The sequence below is a fragment of the Salminus brasiliensis genome, chromosome 25 (assembly GCF_030463535.1).
Source record: "Salminus brasiliensis chromosome 25, fSalBra1.hap2, whole genome shotgun sequence".
In the NCBI taxonomy this organism is placed as follows: Eukaryota; Metazoa; Chordata; class Actinopteri; order Characiformes; family Bryconidae; genus Salminus; species Salminus brasiliensis.
The window spans coordinates 21,280,769-21,303,548 of NC_132902.1; the positions used below are offsets into that span (position 1 = coordinate 21,280,769).

The 22,780-nt window shown below is 42.6% G+C and overlaps 1 protein-coding gene across 4 annotated transcripts in view; it reads right to left on the reverse strand.

Annotated features, from left to right (window-relative positions):
- Positions 1 to 11,659: 11,659 nt before the first annotated feature.
- mtss1lb (MTSS I-BAR domain containing 2b) overlaps positions 11,660 to 22,780 on the reverse strand; it is a 99,256-nt gene continuing 88,135 nt past the window's right edge. For all 4 annotated transcript variants that reach the window (XM_072671720.1, XM_072671718.1, XM_072671719.1 and 1 more), the window contains one exon: positions 11,660 to 21,462. In XM_072671720.1, coding sequence (XP_072527821.1) covers positions 20,663 to 21,462 — 800 coding nt within the window. In that variant the 3' untranslated portion in view covers positions 11,660 to 20,662. The remainder of the gene's footprint in view (positions 21,463 to 22,780) is intronic.

Sequence of the window (22,780 nt, forward strand, 5' to 3'; positions counted from 1 at the left end):
TCCACAGCTCAATGCTGGGGGGCTTTATACCCATCAAGCCCACTCCTGGCATTAGACATGGTGTTCATGTTTATCTGCTCCAAAGAGTCACTTTGAGCTTCAAGTACGGCTCGGCTCGACCCGCCATCTTTTAAGATACACGGGTGTTCGAACAGCAGAGTCGCTCGCTGTCTTCAAACGCAGACTGAAGACCCACCTCTTCCAAGAATACTTGGGCGAACAGTTGAGTACTATGGTCTCCTTACTGACTTGTGTTTAGTAGTGTCTAAGCTTAGAGCTATCTTTGAATTTTTAGTCTATTCAAACTAGGTTATTCTTGAGTAAAGTCGCTCTGAAGAAGAGTGGCTGCTAAATGCCATAAATGTAAATGCAAATGTAAATACATTTGCAAATCTGTGTCAGCAATGGATGCACCTGAAGTAGCTGAATGAATTCATTAGAAGGGATTACTGCAACCCTCTTCTGGCTGGTCTCCCTCTGCGCACCATCAGGCCCCTGCAACTTATCCAAAATGCAGCGGCACGGGTTCAACCATGTCACTCCTCCACTGCTGCGTTCTCTCTTCATTGGCTTCCTGTAGCTGCCTTCCGCATCAGATCAACCTTGATGCTGGCCTACAAAGCCAAGAACGGACCAGCCCCTCCGTACTTGATGGCAATGGTCAAAAGCCAATCTGCACCAAGAGCCCTTCGAGCTTCAAGTACGGCTCGCCTCGACCCACCATCCCTCAAAATCCACGGAAAACGAGCGTCCAGGCTTTTTTCTGTCCTGCACCAAAGTGGTGGAACGAGCTTCCCCTGGGTGTCCGAATGGCAGAGTCGTTCGTTGTCTTCAAATGCCGACTGAAGACCCACCTCTTTAGAGAATACTTGGGCGAATAGCAGAGTACTCTGGTCTCCTTACTGACTTGTGTTTAGTAGAGTCTAAACTTAGAGGTGTCTTTGAACTATTAGTCTATTCTAACTAGCTGAGATTTTTCTTGGGTAAACAGCAAAGCACTTTTGCAAGTCGCTCTGGATAAGAGCATCTGCTAAATGACTTAAATGTAAATGTAAATGGATGTCCACAAACATTTGGCCGTGGTTTAAATGTATGCTTTGAGGTTAAGAAATCAACATTCCCCCCTTTTGTACATCACATGGTAGTCTGAATGTGAGCTTCTTTGGAAGAGATAAGACTAAAGAAACATCAGGCCTTACTTCCCAAATGTATTTTTCACATTTCTGAGGCTTTCTGTTGTTTACATTTTTTAAAAATGTAATGTGTTCTCAAACTATTCTACCCACCCATGAACAAAGATCCTGCATGCAATATAAGAAGATACATAAATGCATTGATGGCAAGGCCTTCGTTGTCTTCCAAGCACCAATAGACGAGATTCGTTTTTTAGGTTTACATTGAAAAAATCCCAAATTTCCTATGTAAGCTCAAATTTGCGGACCCCCTGTCTGTGCTTGTTGAACATCTTGTTTCATTAATATAGCTATTAATATGGATTTGGTCCCCCCTTTGCAGCAGTAACAGCCTCCACACTTCTGAGAAGGCTTTGCACTAGATGTTGAAACATTGCTGCAGGGATTTACTTCCATTCAGCCACAAGAGCATTAATGAAGCTGGGTACTGATGATGAGTGATAAGGCCTGACTCAGAGGAACTTTATAAGGCACTTACTTCATAATATCAGTCAGATTGCCAGTTCATAGTGAAATGCTTCTCCAGTTCTCATTACAAAACAGAATGAGATCTGTCTTATAGATGGGTTACTGAGCTCTGCTAAAGCATAAGTTGACCAATACATCACTGTGCTGATCAGTTATTTATTTCCGTGTAAATGAGCTCTACTAAAGCCTGAGTAGACTGATAAATCACTGTGCTGATCAGTCATTAATCTCAGTGTTTCAGAGCTTTACCAAAGTCTGAGTAGACTAATAAATCACTGTGCTGATCAGTTATTTATCTCAGTGTTACTGAGCTCTACTAAAGCCTGAGTAGACTGATAAATCACTGTGCTGATCAGTTATTTATCTCAGTGTTACTGAGCTCTACTAAAGCCTGAGTAGACTGATAAATCACTGTGCTGATCAGTTGTTTATCTCAGTGTTACTGAGCTCTACTAAAGCCAGAGTAGACTGATAAATCACTGTGCTGATCAGTTGTTTATTTCAGTGTTACTGAGCTCTACTAAAGTCTGAGTAGACTGATAAATCACTGCTGATCAGTTATTTATCTCAGTGTTACTGAGCTCTACTAAAGCCAGAGTAGACTGATAAATAAGAGTTTATTTACAATGCATGTATTGAGCATTACAAAGTTGTCCTTTATGTATAAACAGTAAGTATGTGATTTTGGTTGGGGTGAAAAATGCACAATGTTGTTTAACAAGCCTATTTACAACCCTGTTACAACTACCCCTGCTTTTAGTAGCTTGACGGAAGTACAAGTAGACTGAAGAATCACTGTAAGAATCACTGTGAAGAAATAACTGTGCTAGAGCGCCACCGAATACATTTGGGATGAGTGGAAGTTCAAGAACTAATCATCCATCAATACCTGACCTCATCAGCTGGTAGCCAGCTGCAGAGATTGTAGCTTGTCATCTTCTTTAAGCATCCTTGCTTCCCCCAGTTTGGCCTTCTCGAGTCTTACCGTTAAAAAAATAAGCTGACTTTGTGCTTCGTGTGTCAGGTTTGAGCTCCACTTTTGAGGATACTGGAACAGGAAATGCCATGGTCATGAGCCCTGGTTCTTGTAGCAAGCTTCCTATAATTAGCAAAGTCTGGAGGTGAAGAACTGCTCTATAGCAGTAAGCTTTATTCTCCATAAGCTTTGACTAGGGCTGTAAATACCAACAAGTCAAGACTGTTAAGTAACAGGTTGGTGGTTTTGCAATTGACCTGTTTTCCAGCCCTATTTTGGTTATGTTGGATTTTCTTTTGAAAGAGAAATAGCAGCGTTCGAACTCCCATTATATAACTATGCCAAGAAAAATACTATTTGACATTCTAGGGCACCTTTAAAAGCGTACTTTGACCATAGTGCAGCAGTGTTGAGTAGCAATTAGAGAAATTTCAATTGTAGGTTACTCCACAATTGAAAATAAGGCTTAAAGAAAAGTACGCTACAGGTGTACTAATCTTAAGCACCACAAGGTTAACTAAATAAAAGCAAACAATTTTGTAAAGTGCAGGCCCTTAAACGCAGCCCGTGAATACTGAGGAGACAGGCAGGTTAAGGAAAACAAATAATGTCATTCTCACGCTTCCCTTGCCTTTAACTGCTTTCAATCGTGTAGGTGGAACAGAGAGGCGTGAAAAATGTCCCCAGGGTCTCCAAGCTCTGCCAGGGTAGGGTAATCAGCACACAGAGTGCTGTGTGTTATTCAAGTGGACACAAATTTTAGTTCCCATTTTACTGCGCAGATTTGCTTGTGGATTCCTGGAGCTAAATTTAATTCCACAAGCATGGTGGCGATAAAGTGTACATGCTATCAACTGCCCCCTGCAAAACCTGGCTGATGTTTCCTGTAATCCATCCTAAAAACCCATTATACATAACTGCCTCAGCAAGACGAAGTGACTGAGAAGCATGCGGTCAATAGGTGCAAAACCACAAAGACATTGATCGCCTGTTATGAATACAAATAAATAAATACAAATAAATAGAGCCATGTGCAAAAGTTTAGTAATCGTTTTAGCTGATTTTCCAAGCAAAATTAAGTATTTCTTTTCTACACACCTCTGCACAGCATTGAATTCACAGTAAACAGTTGTTTGCTGAATTTAATATTAAACCCAAATGTGTCAGGTTCTACACTATATGTTTAAATGTTTGTGGACACCCCTTCTAATTATTGCATTCAGAATGCACACACAAACAGCTCGTCTAGTCCCTGTAGAGAAGTACTGCCAAGAGGATAGGGCTCTCTGGAGCAGGTAAACATTAACCTATTGGCACATAATGCCTAATGCCAGGCATGGGCTAGAGGGGTATAAAGCACCCCAGTATTGACCTGTGGAGCAGTTGATCTAACTGTGTTCTCTGGGATGATAGTTGGGGCTCCACCCCCATCCAATACTTTCAGGATGAGTTGGCAGAGTTTGGGATTAGGTGGTGTGGTGATCATCCAAAACCCTGACATCAATGCAAAGCTCCAAACTCTAGTAGAAAGCCTTCTTCCCTAAAAGACAGTTACTCTAACAATACCAGGATACAATCTTTTTATAATATCCTTGATTTTTATACGAAAACGGTGATGAATGAGCAGGTGTCCCAATACTTTTGTCAATATAGTATTGGGTTTTTTTCTTCTCCTGTTTCAGATTTTGAAGGGCTTACTGTTTAATGGGTGTAGGTTAATGAATGTGGTCGATAAAGGAGCATGTATGATCGTGTTGTGGAAGGCAGCTCTGCACACTCTAGACAAAACAGCATGCATTGATTAGGCCTACATTGCCAGGTCCTGCCACTGCAATATGCTGTGCAATAGACTTTATTAAAAACCACACTGGTGAGCCTTTGATGTGACATGCTTAGGTTATGTTTGTTTGATGGATCACATGAATGATTCATCAATACACCCACAGAAATGCTCATCTAGAACATCTGAGGAGGGTCAGGACACTCAGAACACAACAAATGGTGATTTGTTTGAGGGCTCATCTTCACAAATGAGCCTTCTTTCATTCCAAATGCCTGTATTGCAGTAATGCTGAAGAAGTGAAACATTGTGGAGCCTTTCAAGGGACCTTTTTCTTCTAAAAACTTTTTCTTGAAGGTTCTCCCACAGTTTCACATTTAAGAACCTCCAACAGTTCCTCAAGGAACATATACTTTTAACAGTGTTACTCTGGTCCTGAACCTTACGGACATTGTGGACTGTTGAGCATTTAATAAAATAAGTGGTACAAGCAGTTGTTTAGAGATCAAGAATCAAGAACTTGGACATTTTACAGGTCAAAATATGGAACATACAGTAGTTCAGCTTCATCTACGTGCTAAAATGCCTCAATAAATAAAGGCTGGCTTGTTCATGTACTGCAGTCGAGTCATGCTGGTATCCTACGCCTGGTTAGTAAGTACCCACCAAGCATTCTGGGTCATAGGTTGGAGCAAACACATCCTTGTTTTTTTTTTTTTTTTCAGAAAGCCCATTTTAACCAGACCTCCACCACTCTAGAGCAAGTTGGAAACGTCTCACAAGAGAAAAGCTGAAGTGTGGAATATGGAGGTAGGTGAAAAACTCCCATGGAGTGATTAACAGTGTGGTCCGAGCATATGTGCAGCCTACATGGGTCACTGTAGAAGGAGACTGCTCATAGTAGTGTGGAAAAAACACTGACCTATACATTCCCTCGGTTGTTTTGTAACTGTTGCTGCAGAGCTAGACAGGTTTCAAAGAAGGCGATGACAAAACCCTATATAACCTGATGAGAAATCAGTTGTAGGCAGCAGTTTGAGTGGCTGTATTGTTATATAATATAATACTGAAGTTATAGCGTATAGCTTTACATAACATATTCATTAATTGCTAGCATGTATGTAGCCTTTTTTGTAGGTTTTAGTTTCTTTGCAGGGACTAAAAAGGTTTATTTCATACATTCAAGGAAGGAACTACTTTGTTGAACTAGAAAATAATGTATCTGAAACATGTGGTATCCCCCAGGGTTCGATTCTTGGGCCATTCTTATATAAGTAATACATGCTTCATTACGGCCAAATCTTACAAGCCTATGGGATGTCTTACCAGAGCTGTGCAGATTTACTTGGCCCTCTGCCCAAACAACTATGGTTTCCTTTGACTCACTTTCTGTAATTAACTGGATGGGACAAAACTTTCTGCAGTTGGTAAAACAGAGATGGTCATTCAGCATATGCTCGGGAGGTGGGGCTTTACACCCCTCTAGTCTTACACCTGGTATCAGTCATGGTACTGGTAGGTTCATGTGTATCTGCTCTAAAGAGTCCTATTCTATTGGTAATACTTTTCTACAGGGACTAGACAAGCTATGTTTGTGTGCATATGCACATCTGTATGAGCGATGGGTAGCTGAAGTAGCAAGTAGCTGAATGCATTCCTTAGAAAGGGTGTCCACAGACATTTGGACATATAGTGTAACTATACAGCTACTCAAATTAAAGCTTAAAGACAATTTACCACACATGATGAAGTGTGCTGGCTTGTGCAGAGTATTTTGCAGTTGCTATAACAAACCGGAGAACTGCTGTACTCCATGTAGGTGTTCAGTTTGCCCTGTTGGACAAGAACACCTTGATATACCTTGAGAGTCCCTGGGGCAAGACTCCTAAATATAACTGTTATCGCGCCTTATGGTGTCAGTTAAACGCGGCCCAGAGTTGCATATTTGAAAAATCATCAATATTTTGACTCTGTATGGCAGGCCGAGGACTGATCCGGATGCCAACTAACTCAGGGATTGATCCATGCAAATTGCAGCAACCTAGAGACCTTTAATCGCCAATGCAATTGCCTGTAAGCAAAACACTGGCAGCGAGACTCCAGAACTCAAATGCTCCTAAACTACTTTTAAGCATTTTAAGATCTCGCAAATCGTCTCTGACATTTGGCAGATTCCAGAGACTATCAGGGATTACATATCTTTTCTAGCTGTCTCTATCCCTCTCTAGACTGCTAAACTGCTCACGCTGTGGACTGAAGTGTTCAAATGATGTGGATGAAGGGTGGTCATTTCCCCTAGAAGTTCCCAGTGGGCCGCTGTGATGTGTAACAGGTCGATGGAGATGACGCAAACTAAGTGCTTGGGTGGAAATGGGAAATTTGAGCTTCATGAAGGGTTTCAGGCTGGAAAGATGTCTAAAAGGGCAAGCTAAGTGCTGTTTATTATGCTTTCCTTTATCTTGCAGAAAAACAGGGGTTCGTTTCATCCTATGATATTTAGTTTAATTATCTTTGAGGTTCTACTAAGGATTCAATTAATTAATCAATCGATCAGGGGCATCTCATATACAGTAAATGACATCATTTTAATTAAACCATTCAAACCAAGTCAGCTGGAGAGCTTTTAAACTAATTGCATATTTTTTCTCTTACTTATTTGGTTCCACATTTTCCACCATACAGTACCATACTGTTAAAAATAAGGATGCTATAGAGATTGGAGCAGTGCCGTAGTGCCAACATTGCTTCCTTAAAAGGAAGCTTTCAACCGACAGTTCTTTAAAGTAATACTCCATCATGTCCAATCTAATAACTATCAGCTGCACCATGGACACAATTCCAAGTGTGTTTCTCAGTACTGGACAACCTTTTGCTAAAGCCAACTGGCAGACATGATGTTCAGTTATTTTACCAAGTGCATGTGTAAATTATTGTCTGTGGTAAGTTACCATAATCATCTGTCATGCGAAAATGTTGTATCTCCCTCTTTGCTCTTTTTCGCTTTCTGACACAGTCTGAATCTGGCAGTTCTTTCCATTGTGTCAAAATTAGAACTCTCCCCCTACCACATCTAATGCTCCCCACACTGACATAGTGAGGACTGACACATGCCTCCTCCACCACATGTGCAACCAAGCCACCGCCTCTTTTTGAACTGCTGCTGATGCAACGTCACCAAGCAACCAACAGGCTCGGAGGAAAGCTATGGGTACCCAGCTCTGATGCATCAGCTAGCAAATGCCCAGCACCCCGCCTAGCATCACACTGAAGTCTATCCATCTACCCACCCAGAGAGTTACCGCAAGGTTGCTCACTTCTTCTGCAAAGTTGTCATTTGGGAAATGCACCTATATGTCCACTATATGTCCAAAAGTTTGTGGACACCTTTCTAAGGAATGCATCCAGCTACTTTAAGTTGCGCCCATTGCTGACATACACATAGCTTGTCTAGTTCTGTATTACCAATAGAATAGGACTCTCTGGAGCAGATAAACATGGACCTGTTGGCACCATGCCTAGTGCCAGGCATGGGCTAGAGGGGTGTAAAGCCCTCTAGCATTGAGCTGTGAAGCAGTGGAAGAACTGTGTTCTCTGGAATGATGGTTGGTGCACCCAATACTTTTAGAATGAGCTGGGGATTTAAGGAGGAGGTGAGATGGCGATCATCCAACATCCTGACCTCACTAATGTTGTTGTCGCTAAATGCAATCAAATCCTCAAAGCAATGCTATATAATCTCATAGAAAGCCTTCTTCCTTCCGTAGTTCAGACAGTTACTCCAACAAAAGCAGGATAAAGTGTTTTAATACCCTTGTTTTTGGAAGAAACAGCGAATAAGCAGGTGTCCCAATACTTCTGTCCACAAAGTGTATGTAACAAACCAAAGGTAACACTGATGTTCAAAATCTGATGTTCAGTCAAATGAAGTGGTGGAACTCCTTATGCATTGGCCCAAGCCCCAATCTGAGCCTTGCTTATCTGCGTGATAAAAGGAATCCCATCCAGTGGGAAAATGTAACCCCTTAAACAGCCTATGGCCCACCGGCAGGCTGAAAGTGTTCTTCTAGTACCAAAGAATAGCCCCACCCGTTTGTACAGAAGTCCCTGTAGTGTAATAAGGCTTTCTGCGCTAATGGGTTCATTAAATAAATCTACGTTATTAACGTAAAAAATAACGAATAAATAGCTAAAAAGAGGAATTTGAGTACGCTGAGAAGTTTGAGCAAGGTGAACTCTGCTGTCCACAAGCTGGTTTAACTCGACAAAGCTGTGAAGTAAGTTTCCTGCACCGCCTTAAAGAGAACCATGTGCTACAAGTTTCTTTAAGAAACCAGATGGGTTTTCAATGGCGCTGCTCAAAAGGACCTATTGGTACCTGTATATTTACGAGTGCTTTGGAGCTTCACTCTTCTTTCAAAGCCGGTCAAATCAAAGCTAAGCCGGTGCAGATGTCACCTTAGACTTAGATCCGAGCTTCTGTCTCTACTTGACAGCCTTCACCACTGCCAATAATGGGGTGATAGCTCAATTGAGCATTTGATTTTGCCATGTCTTTGTAAACACAGCTGGACATGTTCCTTCCAACATTTAATTAGTTTTACAGAATAGCACGATAAGCCGAAGCAGCATATGAAACATCCCTCTGTTTCACACCCTGAGAGTCTCGCGTGCGGTTCTGCGCTCACACCGAATTTCATTGTGAACTATTTTCAAATTAACTGTGGCCTACTTAATTTTAATTAAAGTTGCCTTTGTGTAATTTAAGAAGTCACAGGAGAGATGATGTGGTAAGAGGATCTGTCCTCATTAAGTTAGTGTATTATATGAAGACAGAGAGACTCTACTATCATTAAAGGCACACACTTGAGCTCTAGAACTCTATTGCACTGTTGGGATTCACTTATATACTTATAAAAAAAAGAAAAAGAAAGAAAAAAAAAACAGGCCATCAACCAATATCGGATAGTTATCGTGGCCTTGTGCCAACAATGTACCAGACTTCTGTGGGAGACGTATCGTTAGTGCTAGTCCTCAGTTAGCATTCTAACGATACTTAATAAATAGGGGAAGAATAATGAAAAGTTTATTGACAGTATGATCCAGCTGTAAATGCTGGTAGTTAACTGAAAGGTCACTGCTGCCCCCTGGCTTCTGAAAGTTAAACTACACAATCACACACACACACACACACACACACACATAGTTTGAGCATCCCTGGCAAAATGATACATAGTTGTATTAGTAGTAAACACAGCCTCTGCAGCTAATCGAACATACACACTATATTATCTGCAGATTCTGATGCACAATTCAAAATCTAAGTCATCAGTGTGGCCTGTGCAAAAGTTTGGGCACCTTACAGAGTCTGTCAGCTTGCAGATGCTTTTAGTAGCAGCTAAACGTCGCACAATTCTTCCACTGTCAAAAGTATACGATCCTTGAGGAACATTTAGGGCTTCTTTGGTTTTAAAGGTGCTTTGAGGAACCTTCAAAAAACCTTTTTGGGTAAAAATGTAATCTAAAAGGTTCCTTAAATGCAGGTTCCTCAAGTTTCAAACTGAAAAACCTCCTGAAAAGTACTTCAAGGATCTTTTTTACATTTAACAGAGTAATGTGTAGTTTCTGCCCACTGTTTCTTGGTTTTCTTGGTCTTACACACACACACACACACACACACACACTTCTGCACTGCAGGAACCGCTGTCTTCTTAAAGCCTTTCCCTGCCTTGATTACGCATTGTGCATTGATTACTTTCATTTTCAGATCTTTGGCTTAGTGCAGGGGTGGGCAACGGGAGCTGGTGTCCAGCACAGTTTGCCTATTTTCCCTGCTTTCATCTACAAAACCTGGCAATTAACAGGTGAATGGGTTTGAAAAGTCAAGAATTTATGAGACTTGGAATTTTGATAAAGCTGACAGTTCCTAAGTAGTATATTTACAGTATATTTATATTTGCAGTATATACAGTTATTTGTAGTATATTTATCTACACTGACCGGCCACTTCATTAAACCACCTCCCAGGTTCTACACTCATTGTCCATTGCATCAGTGCCACTGACCATACTGACAAATTCCAGACTGTAGTCCAGACTGCATACTTTGTTAGCATCCAGTTCACTCTTCTATGCTAAGTACTGACCACCCACAGGACTGACCACCACAGAGCAGGCATGATTTGGGTGGTGAATCATTCTCAGCACTGCAGTGACACTGACAGGGTGGTTGTGTGTTAGTAGTGTGTGTTGCGCTGGCGGTACAAGTGGATCAGGCACAGCAGTGCTGCTGGAGTGTTTAAACACTGTGTCTGTCCACTCACTGTCCACTCTATTAGACAGTCCTACCTAGCCAGTCCACCTTGTAGATAAAGGTAATGTCCGAGACAGAAGCTCATCCGTTGCGGCACAGTTTGTTGTTTGTTGGTCATCCTCTAGTCATCTAGACGCTGCTGCCCACAGGACGCTGTTGGCTGGATGTTTCTGGTACGTGGACTGTTCTCAGTCCAGCAATGGCGCTGAGGTGTGCTGATCACGTCAGTGTCACTGCAGTGCTGAGAAAGACCCATCGCCCAAATGAAACCTGCTCTGTGGGTTCCACATCGGCTTAATCTGGGTTGTTTACTGCACATTGGAAACTAGATGGCACCCATGGGAGATTAAAGTGGGCAGTAACGACTTGAGCCTTTTGGGAAGCCCAATTGGGTCCCAGTAACAACACATTCAGAGCCCATTCAGAGCCTATGCCCACCTGGAACCCACCTAGCCTCACCCATGTAAGCCCCATGTGAGTCTGGGATCACTTCACACTAACTCCTTTTTAGCAGTACAGGCAAATGATGAGACCAGGAGGGGTTAATCATGGCCCCCTATCTGAGTTGTTCACAGCACACTGGAACCTAGATGGAATCCATGTGAGATTAAGGTGGGCTGTAATGATGGGGCCGTTTGGTAAGCGCAAAAGGGTCCTAGTAAAAAGCCCATGCTCACCTGGAACCCACCTAGCCCACATTCCACCCATGTGAGCCCCACATGAGCATGTTAGCTGGGATCACTCCTACACCACAGCTGCTTTTCAGCAGTACAGGCCGATCTATAGGCCTCATTTCTTATGTTTGCAGTGGTTTCTGTTCGCAGGGCTGTGCACTGCCGTTTTTTCGCCTCCCACACAAAACTTTAAATGACACAAAAGAAAATGACTGCACGCACACACACGCGCACACACACACACACACAGACAGAAACACAGGTTAAGTACAACTTTTATTAATACTGGAATCATCACAGTGCGTTTTGTTACATTAGCAGTGACTAAAGTTAACGAAATGAAGAGGATAAATATTACAAAAAAGGAAAGGAACTCGTCATCAGCAACAGAGGCAAATTAGCCTTAGAAAAAAAGAGAACACAATAAATTAAAGTGAAAGAAGAGAAAGAGATAAAGAAGAAGGAGGACAGAGACGACAGCACCTGTAGCGTTACTTGACTTCCATTGGAGGAAGGAGGGGGAGGGTTTGTACAAAAACCAATGCGCACATTATTTTCTTTTCACAGGAATGAAAATAAGAAAAGTGGGTGAGAGCTACAGCGAAGAGCCGGCTCACATTATTATTTCATTTGATTTATTTCTTCATTTATTTATTTATTTATTTATTTATTTATTGTTCGGGCTCGTGAGCAAACCGAAGGATAAACGAGAGAGAGAGAGAGATTGCAGTGCAGCAGGAGAAGAGAGCGCAGAGTGACGCCTGTTAAGACATTCAGCTGAGTTACCATGGCGCCAGGTTGCCGAGCATCCATCTCGGCTGAGAGGGAAGTGTGTGTGTCTGTGTGTGTCTATGTGGAGAGAGAAAGCAGAGGTTCCACTGCTGGGTGAGATTCAGGGCCTCTGTGAACAACAGAGTGTGTGTGGGTGAGACTGAGTGGGTGTTGCATGTGTTCAGGCCAGAATGAATCCCGTCAGCAGAACCGAGCCCAAATCCACACAGCCAAGTCAAGTGCTGCCTTTTAGACACATTAGAAACAATGCAAGGCCAATGAGATGAACAAGGCGAAGCTGAGGACGCACTGCTCAAAGGACTGATGATGTGTACGGCGTACGCTTCTACAATTACCAGCACTTATGGCATCCAGCTGTCTTGCTGATGTTCCTTTATTAACGTAAATAGCCCCTTATCAGCAAGCGGGCTTACTACACCCATGCTACCTGGTAGCTGAAATTAGAACACAAAGAACAATAGCCACCGCCTTGCCATCCTTGTAATTTAGCACTGTTTTCAGACTAAATAAGTGGCAAATTGCATCAATAGGCATTTTCATTTAGCAATAAACAAAACTGCAGTTCTTATGAAGGGTCTCCGCTGTATAGTAATTGGGTTATTTTCAGCTCCCGTTTTTTTATTTTACCCCGTTCTCCACGGTGAAAAATCGTTATACACCCAAAATGGAAGTAATATGAAAGTACGAGCATCTGTATGGGGCTGAGTTTGGAGCTGGAGATGATGCAATTATATTAGCAATTACTGCTAAAGGCTGTGAAATACGATTTTATGGATTCTTTTAGTCATTAAGAAAGAACAAACACAAAGTCAAAAGGCATTGTGAAAACTCAAAAAGCAAATTAGTTGGAGTCTTGGAGCTACTACCTAATGTCCAGAATGTTACAACCATGCTAGCATGTACAGTATCTACATTAACTAGGGCTGGCCCGAACAGCATGTTACTTAGTGTTTTCAAAGAAGTATCTGGATACTTACTCTTTAAACCACTTTTAATAATACTCATATTTCACAATTAGCCATAATTGTAGGTAAGGTATTAGTAGGTGGCGACAATGTATACTGGTGGTAGCACGAATGAACTGAAATTAGCCGCGAACAAAGCCAAAGTAGGCTGCATTTCTCTGACGCTACATCACAGAAGGCTGTTCCAAAGTGAAGGACCCATTGTATACAGCCCAAAAAGGCCGCCTATCTTCAGAGTGTTTTGGAGGACGCAACTGATGTATCCTTCCCAGCCTTTGCTTAGATACAGTTCATTTTAATTCCTGCTTGGAAAGTGGTACGATTTGTAATGCTCTGAGGTTGAAACATGGACACTCCCCTGCTTCCTTACATTAAGAATTAACTGATGTAATCTTCCCAGCCCTCGCTTAGATATGGTTAGAAACAGCACCACGAAAACAGTGGAAAACAAAACCTCCCGAGCAGAACTGGTTTAAAGATTTAATTTTTTATAATTATTATACATTTTTTTGTGATGAAATGACAAGGCTCACAAGTCTCACTACACAGCCTATTGGGACTGTTCCATTTGTGTGACCAATAGGCTACTAAGACGGAGTTTTCATGGGACAGTCCTAGGCTTTGCAACGCAGCTACTGGGTGCGTCCCAATCGGGTACAAATTACTAACACTAGCTAGTTTTAGAGTATGAAGTATGTAGTACAGATAAAAGTGCTAAAGTTATAAAGTATACTCAAATATCCAAGATGCATCCTCAGAACCGGAATTCTGCAAAATCTGGATTTTTTATTATCCCACAATGCAATGTGAAACATAAAGGGCGAGGCTACTCACGCCTGGAACAATTATTGGAATAATTGGCCTATTATTGGCCTACAGTGACGCATGTTGGCACAGCAGCGCTACCTCAGTTCCTGTGCGCGCAAAACAGGTATGTGCATTAATCTTTTGTGTGCTAACTTGCCAAACCTGTGCTATTAAAGTCAGTATATAGTATATACCTTATATTATTAGTGCATAGTACACTGTTGGAATGCAGCCACGTTTACCTTCTGATGCTAACAGGCTTGTAAGGTATGTAACCTAAGCGTTATTGGATACAAATCACTTTATATATACATATTTGCTTATATACAAGATGCTTAATGGTATAACCAGGCTATATCTGCACAGTTTTCTTATTGTCTAATAACTGAAAGTGCTCTACGTTGGTGATCTGTTAGCTGTCTTTGCTCTTTTAGTGTCAATTCCTGCTTGTGGTGCGATTCATAGCCATCTGAGGGGAAAAACATGGACACCCCCTGCTTCCTTACATTAAGAATTAATAATGGTCTATTAAAAATATATATATTGTGGCATAGGCTACATTTCAGTTTGGCTTCTGCATACCCAATTAAAAAAAATCAAAAATAAATAACTGAGTGTTCAAACTATTCAGGCCAGCCCTAAAAGAAAGATGTCGCCGTCGCCATCATCATCAGGCTAGCCAACTAGTATAGCAAGCCTACACAGTTACAGGCTCATGGAAATGAATATGCTCGTCTTGCTAGTCAAAGCTGCCAATGAGCTGCAATGTTTGTATCCAAGGCATAGTGAGCTGTTTCTAATGCTTCTAATGGAGTAGCAAAGAAAAGGCAAGATATCTGAAACGTTACAGAGGCAAAATAAACGCCCGCACTCTCGTCAGTGTACAGAAAAAATGCTTTCGGGTGACTTCTGACCAGCAGGGGAGAGCGCACATATAAAGTCCCTCACAGAATCCCCCATTCCTCCTACAACTGTCTAAGCTGCTCTAAAGTTATGCAAACTTCAGCTAGCACAGTAGGAGCACACTTATGAAAGGAGGCGAGAACAAATTCTTCAGCGTGTAAACATTAATATTAATGAGAGCATTTTCATTAGCAACATTAGCCTTTCTTAGGGAGACTGCATCACTCTCACGCTCCCTCGCGCCGGCTTCACAGGATACAGGCGCAGTGCCGTTTTTGAGGAAATCGCCGTCACACTTCTGGCACGAAATCTGGCATTCGAATGGTTGGCTTATAATAAGGCAGAGCATGAATAATGCATATCGCAGGAATTTTTAACAAGCATGCAACATCAGGAATATGACTGAAATGGTAAACGATACAAAACATGGCAAAGGTATGTCAGAGAGGAAAGAGAGACAGACAGTGTGTCACCTCTTCACCTGAGTACCAAGAGAAAGGGTACAGCTCTGTGTGAATGTGTTTGTGCTTGTGTGAGTTCACCGACTTGAGGACTTTGCGCAAAAGTGACAGTAGCCAGGTTTCCATCCAATTTGTTGGAATAACGATGCCCCAAACCTTCTGATCCAGGTTCGACTCAACAGACAGTTGCATGCAAGCGCTAAGACAGAGTGCTATGCTTCTATCCATATGGGATCTGTCAGTGTATCTATTAGTAAGTGCCATTTTAAAGGAATACTTCCTCCAGGGTGTCCCTGTGCTTGGAAAAGAATGGATAATATGGAGACCTGAAGCAATATTATAATAGAGAGGCATATTGATACCAGTGGTTATTGATAGGGGGCTGATAACAGTAGAAAGTGCCAAATCGGATATCATTAGGAAAAAAAGAGCTACTCCGATTCAGTCCTATAACAGATCTAGCCTGGAAACGGCACACACTCACACTGATTGATATGATGTTAGCTGTGTGTTTCCGTTCCGACGGATACCTAAGATTTCAACACTGAAGTCGGCTATAGGCTGGTTTTGCTGCAGTTTCGCAGAGTTACTACTTGTTGATGATAATATATGCAAATTTGCATTAGCCAATTTGCCAACATATGTTGGTTATTGTAAACAACAATTTTGACACATCTCCCGGCGACAGTATTCCTTTAATACAGCACATTTTACTTTTTGCATGGCATTGCTTATATATACAGCTCTGGAAGAATTTATGAGACCACCCTACGTTATCAGTTTTATGGGCAATGTGTTTAGGGAAGCATTTGCGTTGGTTTTCATAAACCATGGACAACATTTCCCCTAAATTCCAAATACAAATATTGGTATTTAGAGCATTTATTTGCAGAAATGACAACTGCTTAAATAATGCAAATAAATGATTATAATTATAATGCAAAGAAGTTATTATTGAAATTTAAACACAGCACTAATATTTGAACTTTGAGAGCATTCAAAAGTCACTACGAAATAACGAAATTATGAAATAACCTCGACTGCCAATTACATTGCTGTTGGGTGATTTTCATAGTCTGCAAATTTAGGTAAGGTTTGTTTGATGAAATGCCTGGAATAAAATAGCTGACGTACATGTAGAGATGTAAATGTAAGAAGAAAAAAAATTAAGTGGTCTCTTTATTCTTTCCAGAGCTGTATATATATATATATATATATATATATATATATATATATATATATATATATATATATATATATATATATATATAGTTGTACAAGTCTCAAGTAATTCTATACTAGCTGGCTTGTGCTAAAATGCTGAGATGCTTGTCTGTTTTAGTTGTGTCATATAGGAAATGCAAGCAATATGGTTTTGTTGCATAATTTCATGTTTTTGTAAACTTTTATAAGCTTGCATGAACTGTGCTTGAGAGAGTTGGAGAGTTGAGAGAGTTGGAAATATGGCTACTGATCTTGTTTTCTTTGCTCTTGGTTACCAACAGATGAGCCTAAAACGGTTAAACCAAAAAAAGCACATCAAGACAGACATCAGTTTAAGGGAAGAGTGTCGAAGCTGGAGGTTCATAGCACTCCACAGTTTTGGAGTTTCTCCTGTTTTAACACACCTGGTCGTCAGGTAAACCGACCTCTTCACACTCTGTTCACCAATGTGTTCATTCATAGCATCTCCTGCCAGGCTGGACATTCAGCCTAGAACACTTTGTTTAGAGCTGAAGCTGTCTGATTTGGTGAAAATCAAACACTGCACTTCAGTATAAGAGCTTCATCCCAACCGTGAAGCATGGGGGTGGCAGTATCATAGTTTAGGAGATGCTTTGCTGTCTTGGGATCAAGACGGCCTCCCATTGCTATTGAACCTGTGAACTGGGCTGTACCAGCAAATTCTTTAAGAGGTTATCTGGGTATCTGTCCATGACTTGAAGCTTAGCTGTGAGTGGGTCACGCTCACAACAAGCATGTGGGTTTTTCTCAATGTTCAAAAAAGCTTGTCCAACCTTGCAACAATAGCTATGAAAGAACCCATGCCTTTAGCATGATGAATCCCCCTTGATGAACAGAGGTGGGGACTCAAGAAGACTGAGAAGATTAGAAGGTGGCAGGGTATGAAAATGTCATCACGGTGATGACAATCCTATGTCATAGCTCCATTTTGTGAGCAGAACATGGACAGATCAGACCCAATCAGTTACACAGAGAAAACACTGTGCAGAAAAACTGTGCAGAGCTGTGCTCCTGGTTTGAGATGAACATTAGCTTCCCTCCCACAGTGATGTTCAACACTTCTTCTTCTTTCTCCCGCTACTTCCAATCCCACCCAGTCATTTCCCATTACTGGCCGCATGTCTCAATCATTCTGCTGCAATATATACGTATGCCCTCTGTACCGGTCTTTCCGGTGCCTGGGCCTATCTCTTAAATTCATGCCTTCAGCTTCTGGGCCTTTCTTCTCGCTCCTTGCACTGACTTGTTTGAAAGCCAGTGCGAAATGTCAGGGCAGATTAGGCGTGAAAGGAAACCCGAGACCATATTGAATTGGCACGCTGCACATTGAAGAAACGTCATACAAGTCTCCGTCACTGTCACGCCAAAAAACTTCTATCTCCGGCAAGTTTACAGGAGAAGGAAAAAAAACTCTGCACCTTTCAATGGAAGTCATTGGAAAAAGAATTCATTCCAAGTAATTCTGGAGCATTTCTATAGGTCCATTCATCATTAAATGTTGAAAAAATTTTTAAAGAACAACGGGCAGATTTGGATTGGGTTAAAACGTGAAAAACTGCAAAAATGGAGATACAAGGTTTTTGTGTGACAGCGAGGAAAAAAACTGATAAGACTTTTTTTTTTCAAGAAAACTTGAATGCCATATTGCTGTCATATCCTGTGCCACTTGACCTGCTTTTCTCTTTTTCTCTTCTCCAGGACTGTTAGAAGATTTGTGTCAGACATTTTTTTTCGTAGTTTTTTTTCATAGTTGTTGTTATTTAGGCGATGAGGCTAGTACAGTTACCGTCCACCTCCTTTTACAGTACATGTACGTATATATGTCACTATATATACAAAGTTATGACCTGTGCTTTCTGGAAGAGTCTCCGGTTGCCGGTGGGCCGACCTCATGGCCAGGGAAGGGGGGAGAGGAGGGGGTTCACTGTGGCTAGGCTGCCTGCTCGCACCTAGCAAAGGGTGGAACATTCTGGCACAGTCTTATATACTCTTGCAAAGCAGGTACACCTTTTTTGTGTGTGTTTTTTTAATTAGCTACAGGCATTCCTAAAACAGAGTGCTCTATTTATGCAAAATAAATAAATCCCAAAATGAACAAACAAAACAACAACAGAAAAAAAATTATATTAATAAGTATTAAGTGTCCATTTAGTCGCACATGTAGTGGTCATTTTCGAGCGACAGAGCTATGCGAGACGGCAGGGGTTATAATGAATCATGGGAGCACAGAAAGTCACTCACGGACAGATACTACAGGACTAAAACAGTGGGGGGTTTTGGCCAACTATACACTACTCCAGAGTCCAGAGTCACCAATGGTCATCCTTGTTCTCACGCTTATTATTATATATTTTTTTTTTTTCTCAAAAAAATGGGTACTCACAGGGTGTCTCCACGCCACACTTCAAGTGGTTGACTTCGTAACTTGCTCTAGGTTCTATATCAGGCAGTGGAATGTGAGCATTGTAAAGAACTGGACTGCTTTCCTTTTTTTTGCCAGAAGTCATTCTCTCTACCTCCCTACTTCTTCATGCTCATCCTCATCCTCATCTCATCCCCTTCTTTACTTTTTCCACACCAGGTCCCTCTCAGACTCCCAGACTCTGTCTTTTCTTCACATGTCCACCAGGTCTGTGCCTTCATCTTAGCTCATTGCCCCACCTCCAGCACATACAGCTGAGTCAGGGGGGCTGTGGTTTGATGCTTGCGGGAGCATGGTGAGATACAACCCACCATGAATCATGAAGAAGATACTATGGATTCTATGGAAAAGCTCTATTCTATTGGAACAGTAAAAAAAAAATATTTATAAAATACCAATCATCTACCACCCCACCTCCTTCCCTCACACTTCACTTTCCTTTTCTCTCTTCTCTTTTTTTCACCATCCTGCCTTTCCTGTTTACCTTCTGCGCCCCTTCAGGGTAAGTGCCTCTTCCCTCTTCCCCCACGGTGCAGCCACAGTGACACCTTGTGGTCAGTGTTATCACTGCTGTCTTCAAAAGTGCTCTACCTCCTCTTCACCTTACTTCCCTCATAATACTGTATGACCAGGACTAAGCTGGACAATGCTCAGGCTCGTCTGCTGACCTCCTCCTTAACTCGCTCCCCTCATAATATGACCAAGACTAAGCTGGACAAGGCTCAAGCTCGTCTGCTGACCACGTCAGCTTCTACACTGGCGAAAACTACAGCCTTCCACACGTTAAAAAAGCTACTCTCGTAAATTCTTCCTTCTTCCACCAACCAAAAAAGAAAGAAAAGATTATTGCTCCACATTATATTGGCAATTTTTTGATGTCTACAAAATACATACACCTGACACACACACGCCCACACACTCCCACACACACAATCACACACAAACTTTCTGGGTCAGGATCTGGGATTACGATTAATTGCTTAAAATGACAACAGAAGAATTAAGACAACAAACAGAAGACAAGCCCCACCCTCTTTACAGAACCACAAGCTGACCTGCAGCAGAAGCCCCGCTCACCTTCAGCCTGACTGACAGCCACACTGACCAATCGCAAAACAGACAAACGCACAGTAACACAACTCCATCAGCAAGGCTTTCAGCTGGCAGTGTAATGTCAGAGAGCTGGAGGTGGGGGGTGGGGCATATAGTTGGGGGTGGGGGGTTGCCCACCCCAGTCCTCCTCTCCCTACATGAGCTTTTTCCAGCACTGATTCCTGGGGTCCAGAGTTAAGAGGGTTGGTTGTACAGGACCCATAAGTTTCATTTCAATAAAGGACCCCCTGAGGTCCCAGTCCCTCCTCCTTTCAGCCGCCCAGCGCCTCGCTATAGTCTGACTACATCCCGCCGTGATTGGGTGGTGTTAATAAGACAAACATGCGTCCAGACACGCTAAAGAGTTATAGTGGCCTGAGCCTGTTGTTATTTAGCATTTTTACTTTTTTTTATCGTTATTTATCGTTTCATCACGTGTTTAATTCTAACGACTTCTTTAAACATTTAGATTTTTTTTATCCTCTTTTTCATAGGTCATTCTCTACAGAGTCCACAACGTGTAGTGTTTTTGTTTTTCTTCTTTTTTTTGCCTCGGTTTCCCTTCGCAGAACCCATCACAAAATGCGCGGCGCCGAGCGGTCGTTGGAGACGGTCTTGCGCAGCCGCACGCCCCGACGGATGGACACCAGCATGTCCTCGCCCCCCTGCTCATCAGCCTGGCCCTCCGGCCCTGGAGGAGGCCGGTCAGGGAGGGAAGGGAAGGGGAACTGACCTTCTCCCAGGGCGTGGGCGCTGGCCACCAGCTCGCCGATCTTTTCCACGAGGCTGTGGCGGTTGGCAGCCAGCAGCTGGTCCTCTTCTCCGGCCTGGCCGTACACGCTCATCTCCACAGCCCCCGCTCCCCAGGCTGTGTTGGGCAGGCTCAGGCGCTTGGGAGATGCCTTCACATACTCTAGGGCACTGGGAGAGGCATCATCCGCCACATAGAACACGCACTCCTCGCTCCCCACGCGGGCTGGAGGCCCAGGATAGGCTCCACCTGGTGAGTCGGGCACAGTAGGGGTCTTCACTGGCACTATGGGTGGACGTATGGGGATAGGGCCCGCATTAGACAGGGTACGTCTCACGCCTGGCTTGGTGGACGGCGTCCGACGGATGGTGGCAGTGCCTGGAGTCCCTGATCCCCCACCGCCTCCACCTCCACCACCTCCTCCTCCGCTGGCACCTGGAGGCCCACCCTGAGCACCCACCCCGCTGGGGAGGCCGGCGGTGCTGGCGGGACGTTTGGTCTGGATCATGCGGCGATAGTTCTGGGCGATGTTGCTATGGCGAGGGATGGTGGAGGACTTGTCGAAATCGGCCTGGCCGTCAGCTTCGGTGTCGCCATTCACAGAGTAGCAGTCGTAATCAGAGCCTATGGGGTGGGGGCAAGATCAGAGAGGAATGAAACACTGGAAAAAAACACGGATGCATTACTGAAGAGGACTATTGTCAATAATTGGTGAACGAACCTATGCTTTAGTGACAATTCCTTGTGTCTGAATTCCTAAAATAGGAAAAGCATCATCTATGTTTTGGAGAAGTAGCCTGTGCATGTAATCAGGGTCAATTTTGACCATCAGTACTTAGAACAGGGTCCCAGATCCTCCACAATCTAAGCAAAAAGGTTTCTGTCTCCTAATAGTGAAATCATTTTTGGTGTTATACAGAACCTTAAAAAAAAGATTCAACAACAAACTCTCTACAAGAGGCCATTGACCAGTGATTTAAGCATTCAAATGGTTGTCACGGTTCGATAACGAAGCACTAGCACTACCAACACCCCCTTTTTATAGATAACTCAACACATTTTAAAAGTGGACTTCTCAGGTTCCCCTGGTGGCTGGGAAGAGCTAAGCAGCTGCTTATACCACTTAATGCAAGTGAAATACTCCAGGACAAAATCCTGCACCTAATACTTGAGGTTTCATACGGGGACCAGCCCATCCCCTTCACCCATTTTCTAATCACCCACTACATTCCTTCACAAGCTCTTCACAGGGGTCATCAGATAGGCATTGCCCATGACACCTCAGAAAGGGCTCAAAAATGAAGTCTGGAGTCCCAGACCAAGCTTACTTTGCTGACCTATCTCTTAATCAACTGCATAACTGTAGAAGGACACTGACCTCCCTGGTGATTAAGGCTGTAGCTAGCTGTAGCTAGCCTCACTGGCACTGTTAAAGCATGCCCAGTGCCACCAGTTCCTTTAGAAATGGGAATGATAGTGTAAAGGACCCTAATAGTTTAACGGCTGATCTGTGAATGACTGTGTACCGTTTTTTTCCACATGTAATCTTTTTTATAGTGGATCCTAAATGCATCCTTTCAATACATGTATGATTCTATTTATAACTAACTAAATATTTCAGACAGTATCTTCAAATCCCTATAAATTCTTATGCCTTCTCTAAAGGCTTAGAAGGCCCTGAGGGTACCCCACTGCCAGTGGTAACCATTAAGCCAATTCCCATTGGGAAGTCATCACATTTGAATCCTAATGGTTCTAATGATCTTTTCTGCAGGGTGATAGCTAACTAAATTGGCACAGATCAGCATTTTAGCTGCTTAAACAGGAACATAAGCTGTATGTTGAGGAGTGAAGATGGTCAGATGAAGAGTATGTTCACTGCCTTTTAGCCTAAATGAATAGAATTAGATATACTGTGCGCATCCCAGACACCACAAGTCTA